We start from the raw sequence: 12,118 nt of genomic DNA, 5'->3' as shown, positions 1-12,118 counted from the left end.
TTGGACTGAGGCTGTTTTAGGACTTCGTCCTCTTCAGCCGGCCGAGACCTTGTATTATAGGAGGCTATGGTACTGAGGAACATTATTTCCTGATAGCAATACTACCAAAAACGTTTATATACTTGGAAATAGCCGTTACAAATTGTCGACTAGCTATTGGAACATGATAAACCTAACTATAGCCTCTGAGGACCTGAATTGGAGTTAAAAAAAGTCTTTCAAACTGTATTCTCAAATGATTACGTCGCATTCCAAGTATAGACAGTTTCAGTTTGGAGTTTATCCATGTGGTAGATCTGTAAAAACCTCTTAACAAAATCCAATCTGTTAAATGCACTGCTATCTCGGAATATACTTTCCCTTTCACGAAGCTATAAAAACCCATCATGGATCACAACCTTTATAAGTACTGGCTCTTATAGTGTTGGAATCCGTCCTTTATATTTTATTAACATTCCTGTAACGGTTCGGTCTACAAGTACAAACTCTCAATTACTTAATTGTCACCTTTCAAAGAACTTGTTCAACTATTTGGTGAACACGAAGGTCAGGACTTTTCTTTATCACACGAGACTTAACACATGCCAGCGAATTGTGTAACTTATAAGGTATATTCAAGGGCTTTGAAAAAAGTTCTGTTAACAATCAATCAAAATAACTTCGGTTGGGAGTTGTAGTAAAATAATGACATGTGTTGACAAACAAACATTGACTAAACATAATTAATTTCTTATACTTATGTTAATCGGTTCAATCCTAAATAGTCAGTAGCTTTTTGGTGGTTGAAGAAAAAGCCAATCTTAGTCAGTGGCGGGTCACCGGTTCGATCCTGGAGAAAAGTGTGAAGCTTTTTGATGGTTCGCAACTGTACCCAGCTGTCCTTGATCATTGAGCTTTCAATAAATGGTCCTGATTATTGAATCAGCTGATCTTAGTCAGTAACAAAGCTACACAGATCAACCCACACCACATTTCAACATTGATCATTCACTCATATTTGTGTTCAAATTCGTACATAGGTGGCGTCCCCATCTAAAATTAATATGAATATGACAAAGCTTTGATAATCACGATTCATTCAACATTCGATCATTGTTCACTAATCATGTCTGTGGGGAGTCTAATCCAATCTAATACATTGAAGATATTGTATATACACAATGGCTTTTATACAGACATTCCTTTAGAAGTTCTACATCTAATGTGGCCTGGTAGCAATCTGGTCTAGAGCGCGGGACTTCGGTCCACAAGGTCAAACAAAGGTTCAAATACTGCCAATCACCAAAGGCATTATTTAAGCGATAATGATGTGAACTGCTTTAGACCTAGCCTGAAGTAAATTTGGAAAACAATTCCGTGCTAGAACATAGAGGAAAATGCCAAATTAGGTCTGGTTAGTGGATTTTAAGTTTTTTTTTTACGATTTTTGGGATGTACACAGTTAAAAACACCTTCAGAAAGCCTCTGCAATACCCGCAATACAAAAACGCGTTGTTGTTGCGTCTACTTTGCAAGGGCGTTCTTAGTATTTTTATTATAATCTATTCTTGAAAAGTCTCGGAGCAAAATCAATCCTACATGAACTTACAAAATTTTTTTCATATCGCAAATATTTTTCTAAGGTTAGTCAAAATTACCTTTTTTGTATATATATAAAAAAAAAACAAAAAAAACAAGGATTGCATGGTATGGCTAGGCTGTATTTATCTTTAGCAAACCAAATCACACAACCTACAATTAATTATCTATAGCCGCACATTCAAGTAGGCGAATACTTAACTTGTATTAGAATCTTTGAATACCAGCGACGCCTGCTTCTTGTAGCACAAAAATAGCCATGCACTAATGTGCTGCTCTTTGCCTGACAATATTGAAGGCGTTCTAAGGCTTTTAACTATTATAACTATTTTAACAACATTCTACCAAACAGATTACAATGGAATAAAGACCTGTTCAATGTAGGCCTAGTTTTGAGTTCATCATTTTTTTAAACCTAGAACAGTGGAAAGTGTAAAAAAATTATGGCATACAAAATAAATTTACTTTATCCAAAACCAAAACTAATTTAATTTATTTTGGTACAAGATATAGATCCCTTTAACTTCTTCATGCGAAACTATTCATACCTAATTCATTTTAATACTAGCCAGCTATACTAATGGATTCCAAATTAGGTATGTTTTCTATGGTTACTCAGATCTGGAAAATGCACTATAAAACACACTTAGTTATCTTAGACTGGTTGTGTATTTGTATATTTCTCCTGCACTCGAAGAAAGTGTGGCAAGCATAATTTTCCCCCTCTGGAGAGTGAGCACTTGGATGACCTTCCCTATTTATGGGTGCGCTCTATGACCCTGTTTTTTAAATTTTCTTCTAAAAATATGTATTTGTATCTGTAAAATGCTTTAGAAAAAAAGCTTATTTAGACATATTTACCAGTCATTTCCCACTTAAAATTCTACTATTATCAAAAAGTTTTTAAAGTACAAGCCTATAAAAATAACAAATGAATAAATTAACATAAATATATTTTTAATTGGTTAAGAACTAAACCGACAATTACGGAGATCCTAAACCCTTGCATTAGCACGCGGCGGAGAGGTAGAGCTCACCCTTAATGGAGGCACATTCTAAAGTCTAAGAGGTTGTGTACATCAGTATGTAACTGACATACATAGGAAGAAATTGGTCCTATTGGCTCGCCCAGCCAGATTCCAAATGTTGAAACCAGTGCCTAAACTTCTCTACCACACTTGCAAAGTATAGTTTCTCTTCCGGTGTTCACTATTTCTATTCTTTCCACCTAGGAAGAAGTTGTGAAGGTGGTCTGCTTTTCAACTGCGAGCAGGTCAAGAGGAATTTCCCCATCGACTCTTTTCCACATACTACTAGGTTGTAAATTGTCCTTGTTTCATTACATATTCATACATATAAAGAGTGAGCTAGTCTAGAGGTAGAACGTGGGGCTTTGGTCCCTATGGTTCCAAATTTAAATCCTGCAAATCACCAATGGATTTTTATTATGTGATAATGAAGCGACCCTCTAGGTCTAGCTTGAAGTAATGTGTAAAAGAGGCTAGTCCCCGAGACGTCGAAAGTGGGACAAAAAATTACAATAACATTATAACTAAAATAGTTAAATCATAACACGGACATCTTTTACTCATAAGTGTGCGGGAAATGAGGAAGGAATAAATCAAATCAATATCAGTAAACACAATCTGATCTTAGTCATATTTATTTATTTTTGTAAATAAGTATAAAACCTTCCTAATAGTCTAATTTAGAAAAAAGTCATGAGTAAAAATATATAATTGTATGCCAAAAATAAATGTCTTAAAACTGTATAACCATAATTTACATGGAAGTAACTGATATTATAATAAAACAATGAATTACAAATTGTATTTACTGAAAACTTACAATAATACATACTAATCACATTATGTTATAGTTGCTCTGACTTCAATACCTGTTTTATTCAGCAAACATCACTCTCTAAGTCAACAGTATATTTTTCATTCCTCGAACAACTAGAGCTTAACAACAAGTAGTTTCACTTTATTTTCTTATTTTCTAAGTTTCTATTTTTTTGTATTTTCTCAATAGTTTCTTAGATGACAATGGTGAATGAATGTGTGTTTCAAAATCTGCGATTAAGAGTGTGTTGAGGATCGGACGGAGGAGTTCCGACGGAAGGTGTCCCGCAGTCCTCGTGCGGCTCTGGAAGCACGGTCCCGAGTGGTAGGCCTAGCGGCCCTAGCAGGTACGGACTCTAAACTTCCACCGGTGCTTTCCTTTTCCGTCTTCTCCACGAGGTTGTTGTAGATGACGTAGATTATGACCACCATGACACCGAACATGATGAAGCCAACGCCGCAGATCATTCCTACGAGCTCGTAGAAGGAGTACTCGGAGGTGTAGAGGTCCCTCAGGGTCGGACCCTCAGTGTACTCACCGGCTGGTGGCGGGGCAGCTATGACGATGGGTGGTGGGGCAATGGGGATCTTGGGGGTTTCTCCACAAGATGTTAGATTCGCAGCGTGCTGCATTGCGGGGAAATTGTAGCCGGCCAGTTGTTTCAGAGTGCCTGCCGTAAGAGAGGCCACCTAGACCAACACGTTTGGGTTAGTTTTTGTAGATGTAACTAAGATAAATTATTTCAGATAAATGGTTAGTGTTAGAATTGGATTTGTATTAAAGCTATAGTCTAAAATCACCAAAACTAAAGGGCTAGTTATGTACTATGCAATGGAGAAATTATACATGGCAGACTTGACCCATTCAGAACAGAATTCCATTCTCAGTAACATCTCCATCTGACTCATGAAATGTAACGTAACATTTGTCTTAACAAATGTTTAAAGACCTTAAACAAAATGTTCCCTGAAGAAAGAGAGGTATGAAACACTGTTTATTGTGTTCTTTGTGAAATCAAGCCCTAGCTTAGATATGTAAACATTTTCTCTTGAGAAAAATCCCAAAACACTATTCCATTGTGTTCCCTCTGAAATCATGCTCTAGCCTATTAAAACATTTTCTCTTAAGAAAAAAATTCCAAAACGCTGTTTCATTGTGTTTTCTCAAGATTGAAGCTCTAGGTAAAAGATTTACAAGTTGAAGATTTTATGATAGGTTAATCGTTGTCACCTTGACTAGATTTCCCTCGTTGTTGTCCCTGCTGTAGATGCTGAAGCTGGTAGGAAGCTCCATGAGGAATCTCACTCTGGTGTTGTCAGGTTGCTTGGTGGTAGCTGTGGCCCGGCGCAGCGCCGAGTGCCATTCACCAGATGGTAGAGCCAGCAGCTTGGCGCACATGCCGAACACGGGAGAGCTGCCTGCCAGGCAACGAGCACGATGGGACGTACGCAGCGCCGAGCCTATCAAACGGACAGCGTTGGCCATCCCGGTCGCAGATACATCAATGTTCTCCAACAAGGCGTCCTAGAGAATTTTAAAATTCATTGAAAGAGGTTCTTAATGAGTATAACTCATATAGATGTACTAAGTGGAAGTTTGGTCAGCTTGTAGTACCACAGAGAAGTAAGGTACAGAGGAATCATTCAATGGTACACTTGTATAGTGTCTATCACTAGTCGTTAGTGTCTAGGGAAAAGTCCAACACCACCCCCCCTATAACTCATGTACTACAAAGCTCACGGCGGAGGAAGACCCTATATGCCCTGTGGGATAGGAACTTCCGCAAAGTGATCTTTGTTCGAGCTCTTCCTTGCTCGTCACAAGTATATTTCCGTCACAACATACGTGAATTTTGTCTGTTATATTGAACATTAGAGCTGAAAGAGGTAAAAGAAAAACAGCTTCTTACATGAAACAATTTTTTTATACTAAAGTGAACTTACCTGGGTGTTACTCTCAACAGCACAATCAGCTGCGTTGGTGATATCTTTGCAATGGATTTTGAACTCTGCTTGTTTCTGGGCCTCATATTGGCTCATCAGTGTTGTGTTCAAAGTTTGCGGAACATTCTCGTCTGATGCGCTGCAAACAGTTAGTCAAGTTAGGGAAACCAGACTTTAGTTGTTGACATGGATAAACGAATACATTTGCAATATCAATGACTACTAGTAATATGTTTAAAAGAATTAAGGTGTCAGAAAGTTTAAGAAACACACCTGATTTGCTGCATGAGGTACATCTTGGAGGCAGACCTAGGTACCTGCCACGCCTCTAGTCCTGCCGTGCGAACCATCAATATCAGAGGAGTTGTCAGCGCTTGGTAAGACTGGAGCACCTTAGCTGCCATCTGGTGAGAGTCTGCTAGAACTACAACTCCATCCTGGCTACCTGCAGAATATTCATATATTTAAAACATCTAAATGTGACGAGTACTGTGACGCAACCAATTAAATTACAACTGTTCAGCATCAGCTGGAATGAAACTAAAGTGGCTGAAATAATTGACTTAACAATGGTCTCAAACACTACGAAGTTCGCACCCCATATCTTTATTGCATCACTAGTCCTCCAAACTTTGAGGGTGGCCTATGCTCTAGAGGATAAAAATACCTTTGCCCAACTGATCTCATGAAAATGAAAATTCAAAACGATTTTCTACAGCAACTACGTCATAAGTCAAGTCCATGCTTTATTTTCACTGAACCCTTGTCATTTGTGAATTGCAGTAAGATTGTTTGCCCTTACTATAAAGAGACATTTGTGTGACCACTGACCAGTAAGAATGCCTCTTCATAGTAAGGATGAAACTTCTGGCAGCAATTTAAGATTGACAACGTGATCAATGCTGAAAACACAACGAATTTTCAGGGTAAAAACACCTTGAATTTGAATCATATACATACAATTTGAGACATCGTTTAAATACTGGGACAGTCTTATTTTGGCACCTTACTCGTTGAAATTGGCTTAGTAGTTGCAAAGAAGTGTCAACAAAAGTAGTTTGCACCTTGAATACAATGGACGGCGAGTAATTGCTTGAATCATTATTTACTTTTCTTACACTTATACATTCTATGGCTTACATCTCCATAATTGGTGGTTAATTCTACACTAGGTGTGTGTTGCAGTTTGGAAGAAAAGCTTAGAACTACTACTTTTGCCAGTGCTGTAGGATGAAGCAAAATTCCTTACCACCAAAAATGTTGGGGACCGCAGCCTGCACATGCATCCTAGACACAGACCCCTTCACGCACACTGAGCTGTCCTCCTTGACAGCATGGATCAGGATTTCTGCCAGCTCAGACATCGGCTCTTCAAATGCTAAGGAGAAACTTTGCCAGTTCAGCTTCTTCACTATGGCCAGCAGGCTCTGAAAATAATCAAGAATTTGTAGTAAAATTATGAGATTTTAATCCAAATAGAGTTTATAGAAAAAATCCCTGAGAAGTATAAATATAAAAAAGGCCATACAACACAACAACACTGACGTTTTGTCCCAGTACACAACCTTTCCCATCCATCGCATCCCTTTAATAAGCTGCTAATTTCATCAGGTAAGCAAACTGTATGGCTTTCGCTTAGAAAACAACCTGTACTGCAGAAATTCATGGACTAGTTTAGATTCTGGTTGATTTTGAACAATCCAAATAAGGATTCAATCTGCAACAAACTATACACCAAGAGTTATTATACCACAGAGACGTAAGATACAGAGGATACAAGCTAATTGGACAACCTTGCGCTTTTAGCTCTGGTATATTGGGGCGGAAATGTACTAGTATCAATCAAGGAAGAGCCCAAACAGCGATGGCCATATAGCATATTTGTACAACAGTTGCAGCGCCCAGGGTCTGTCTTCCTAACACAAGAGAGAGGAAAGGAGAGCGTAAGGGGCCAGGGAATATAATTTGCGCTAGACAACAATGACTGATGCTAGACACCACTTAAGGGTACCATGTATCCTCTGTATCTTACTTTTCTGTGATTTTACTCAGGTTATTATCTTCATCAGTGTATACTTGAGGAAACAATTCATCAAATTTCATTGAAAAACTGAACAGACATGAAAATTTTGAACTCTCTGTAGATGTACTTATCATTTTACCTGGGCTTGTTCCTTGAGCCGTTCCATACTGACGTAGAAGACACTGTCTTCTTCAGACTCCTTGGCTACACTGTGGAAGAACGGCACAACGTGGGTCGCATTGAAAACTCTGGAGACAGCTTTCACCTTAGACAGAGAATCTGAGTCCTCCGGTCCAACCATACCTGTGAAACAAAATGACATCAGTAAAATTTTATCTATGAACACATGTAGAAATTCTTTAGAGCCTGTAGCCGGTGAGGTGTTAAGTGTGTTGGTCATGGGTGTTGTTTTAGGAAGTTAGGAACATGAACTTGAGTTACTACTTAGTGGGTACGTGTTTGGTGTGTTTCATAAACCACTTGTCAGGTTAATTTTTCTGAGGGGTTAGGAAAGCGCTGGATCTGTTCAATTTCAAGGGAAAAGTGCCCATTGCCGTAAAGAACCTAAAGCCAGCTTTGATGAGTTGTGATTAACTAATTTACAACTTATTACCACAACCTGATATTCTCAGAGCTGCATTGATATGAATAAATTATAGTAATAACTGCATTACAGTTGAATACTGAAATCTTGCAATCTTACAACGCCCGCAAACAGCTTAACCTGATGCCAACTGTAAACTGAAAAGAGCTTTTGGTTGTTGGGGTGGGCTAACAATTGCAACTCACCGAGGTATAGAGGCGGGTTGGAGCAGGTTTGTTGAATGTCAACCAGAGTGCGAAGGGCTGCCTTCATGGCACCTTCTGGTGAAGAACAGGTGTCCTGCACCAATAGCCCTAGAGCAAAGAAAATGAAAATGAAGTGAATGTTGCAGTAGCTTGATATTGTACGGTTAAATCTTTGAGTAAAATAAACAAGTATGTAAACTCTGTTGTGGCGGAAATATATCTACTTGTGACGAGCAAGGAAAAGCCCGAGCGGCAAGCACTGTGAGGAAATTCCTATCGCACCATCTTCATCCACCATGAGCATTGTAGTAAATGGAAATTTATCGATACAAAAGCAGAAGGTACGCTTCCTTTTGCCTTTGCGAAATATGAGCTCGTCATTGAACTGGCGAAAGCCAAATATACAAGGTGACTCCTGCTTGAATTTGATCTTTTGCCAAGTAGATGAATTACTGCAACAAATCAATTAAAGCTGAAGAGCAAGATTCAAGATTACTATACACCACAATTTAAAAATATTTACCAATAGTGAGTCCATCTTGGGCCTTCAGTTCGTTGTTGACATCACTAACAACCGCCCGCAGTGCAGCCAACTGTTGCAAGCCTCTGAGTTGTAGTTGTGAGCAGTCTTCTCCCGCGTGTAGTGGCAGCAATGCAGACAAAACAGCTGAGCTGGAGCCTGAACAGCCTGCAGTGGAGGAGGGGACACAGCATTGTAGGGTGAATAGTGTGATCAAGAGAAAAGCATCTGGAAAAGAAGAACAGTTGTACTGTATAGTAAAAGAAAAGCTGTTATGAGTGAAAAAAAGTTAATATGTAATTTTTCTTCCTCATACTGTCCAAAAAAACACCCGTTTTTAGTTCTCTAAATCATCCGCAAAAAAATCAACGTTTTCGGGTAACTTCAAATAGGGAACAGAAAAAACAAATGGCAGATTTTTTGGTTGATGATGACTTTGTATCGTCTCAAATTATGTGGTCTAACTTTTTAGAAGGTTATTTCCACAGTATGGTGAAAATATTTGTTCATCACAAGGAGCGATAGTGTGTTTTCGGTACCGGTACTTAATTCTATTTCCAAGCGAGGCGCAGCGGCCAAACAATTCGATTGCAAACTAAAAAGAACTAAATTCGCTTGTGATGAAAACTAAGTGACTAAATATTCCATCCACGAGCTAAAACTTTTTAGAAATTTATTTTATATTAGATAAAGCAATAAATATATTATTATACTTTGACTATTATAAGTTATAAGCACATTGTTTTCGTTAACTAACAAAAATTGATTTAAGTTTTGATGCTCATTGATAAAATTGGTAATAATTTGTATCTTAGATCCTGGGAATTATATTGTAATTGATTGTACTCTACTTGTGGAGAAGTAAAGATTTATTATTGTTATTGTGCCAGTGTTAGCCCAGTTACTAGTTTACAATTTCTATAAAGCTTTAAACAAAATAACTTAGCATATGGGAATTTGTAAATTATTTTTTTGGAAAACGGTCATAATGATTTTCTATTTTTCTGAAAATAATAAATTTATGTCATACTGAAAAGGATTTTGACAAGAATTTGCTAATGCCATTACTCGAGCATATGAAAGACTTCGTCCTTGCCACAGGTTAAAAGCTACAGGCTATAACTTCGGTGGGGCTTCTTGCCTGGCTTATGACACTATGGCTTCCTTACATACAGTTAGAGATGTTTACGTTGCGCAACAACAGTTGCAGAAGAAGCTTACAGTTAGACCTTCTTGCTATCAAATCGTCATTTGTACGTAGCTCTTAAGACTGTTAAGCTGTAATATGATAATTTCGCTTATGACATAAGTGAATGAAAAAAAAATATTGTTTGCTAAACATTTTGTAAATGTGAATTTGGGCTTCATCCAAGGCCGCTTTAGTTAATGGGTTGGGAACCAGGGGCACTACAGATTTTACGTTTGTTGGAGACGCAAGAAAGAAAGTTCCCCCCCTGCAAAGGTGTAAGGGTGCAAATATCTCTTGTACCCATCATATTTGAACCGCTGGCTGGTCTTAATCAATGCTATTCCAAAGAGCAATCAATTGCGTTTAATCTTTGACTATGGATACTACCATAAAGATATTTCACTCCCATGTTATAGTTTCACTGTTTATTGCCACCAACACTCAGTGTGCTGTTGCAAATTACCATTTTCATTTTTATACAGTGTTCTTTTATTGTGCTAAATAGAAAGGGAAGCCTGTTGTGATGGATTTTAAAACCAAACTATCTCTCATGTCTCCATCTATTATAATTTGTATACAAAAACTAACAGGAAGTATAACTTCAGTAGAGTAACAAAGTGTTAAAGGGTCATTTAACGAGGTTCTCTTTGTGTAAACACTGGGAACAGCTGGTCACTATACAGATGGAATGTCTACTTTAATATGTAAACTTTGAGAGTTTTTGCATAAAAATCTGTTTATATCGATAGGGAGCATAGAGTATTACCAGCAAGTTTCTAAGAAGATAGTAAGAAAAAAAGTACTACGAAGATCTTTTGATTGATAGAAAATTACACTTTTTCTGATGAAAAATTATGGTCAGTTTTCGCTGACAACGTTTCAAAAGGTGACATAATTTAAAGCAATACACTATGACATTACTGAAGAAGTAAAAAAGTAAGAGGGAAAATATAAAACAAAAGCGATGGTTAATGGTTTAAAAAAATTATTATTAGAGATTATTTTTTAAATTTAAATAAACATACACATTATTTCGAGACTTTAATAGTAGCAACGATTGCGTAAAGATAGTGTTAACAACATGAGTAGAAAATTTAAGGTACGAGCCATGGGGAGTCCCTTAAAACTTCTACGAATGTCGTTAACACTATTTACGCGAGTTGCGTACACTACTTTACATACGATAGTGTTTTAATTGCTAAAAATTACTACTCATAACTTCTAATGTTTTCGTTTATAACCTCTCATTGCCACTGACAGTGATGCACCGAAACATTGTACCAAACACTTAATTGCACCACTCAACAATTAAATTGGCCTGAACAGCTGATTAGTTGAAGTTGGAATCATTACAATTTTACTTCTTCTCTCAATCCTTGAGCCCCATTGGTCCGTTACTCGTGTTGTTATGTAAAACTATGCTATTATGAAAGTAAACAATGCTGTTATGTGAAACTTTTCAATTCTAAGAACTGAACTGAAATGTCTACTTTAAAAAACGGTAGTAGGCAAAAGCTGTTTTAAAGCTCTTTGTGAGAAATAACATAATCTTTATCAAATTTCTTTTATCCATTAGTTTTTTTTGTAGAAAGATACAGTATTTATGAAGTAGAATAATTTTATCATACCTCTTATAAATTTCGACCCCCATTATTTCCATCACTTCAAAATCATAATACACGAAGTAGAAATTATAAAGAAATTAATTTACAAAAATACTAACACAAAAATATATACATTAATTGCAATAAATGTTAATCTTCATTAAACATTTCTATAGTTGATCGAATGTCATTTAATTGATTTACTTTTACTTTTCAAACAATTTATTAATTTTAACATGCTAAGACGTAGAGTGGTACTTACGAAGTGTGTTATGTCGTCTCATCGTGAAGTGGTGAGGTATTGGTTGCCCGCGCAGGCTACCTGAGGGTTTTAAACTCACCACTAAGCGAGTTAGTCGGTCTTACTTTTGTTTACATAATAGTCTAGGTCAGGTTTCCTCGCACATAGTCGTAACATAGTGTAACAGACCTACCATTAACATCTGTGGTTATTTAAGATTGCATTTTATGTAACATTTATTGAATTGAAGAATTATCATAATCAATGACGGAAAAAAAGTTGATGTTAACAGATTGGCTTTTATGTACCTAGTCAGAAAATTTTGTCTTTTGAATATTTAAAATTTGCCCTGAATTTATGAGGTATTTTTAGTAGTTCTTGCATGA

At 37.1% G+C, this 12,118-nt stretch overlaps 1 protein-coding gene across 1 annotated transcript; it reads right to left on the bottom strand.

Annotated features, from left to right (window-relative positions):
- Positions 1-3,208: 3,208 nt before the first annotated feature.
- LOC128993356 (uncharacterized) lies at positions 3,209-11,822 on the bottom strand. Its single transcript, XM_054417206.1, has 9 exons — positions 11,754-11,822; positions 8,702-8,926; positions 8,179-8,286; positions 7,529-7,692; positions 6,616-6,793; positions 5,640-5,811; positions 5,367-5,505; positions 4,654-4,947; positions 3,209-4,112 (listed from the first exon to the last, which is right to left on the bottom strand). The coding sequence occupies exons 1-9, from the start codon at positions 11,773-11,775 to the stop codon at positions 3,660-3,662; spliced, it is 1,755 nt and encodes a 584-aa protein (XP_054273181.1). The 5' UTR covers positions 11,776-11,822; the 3' UTR covers positions 3,209-3,659.
- Between the last annotated feature and the right edge of the window lie 296 nt (positions 11,823-12,118).

This window comes from Macrosteles quadrilineatus, unplaced genomic scaffold (genome assembly GCF_028750875.1).
Source record: "Macrosteles quadrilineatus isolate MER2022 unplaced genomic scaffold, UCM_ALF_1.0 Scaffold_1__1_contigs__length_201487025, whole genome shotgun sequence".
Lineage (NCBI taxonomy): Eukaryota > Metazoa > Arthropoda > Insecta > Hemiptera > Cicadellidae > Macrosteles > Macrosteles quadrilineatus.
Note: the sequence above shows the minus strand (reverse complement) of the source record. Positions and strands in the feature narration are given on the sequence as shown.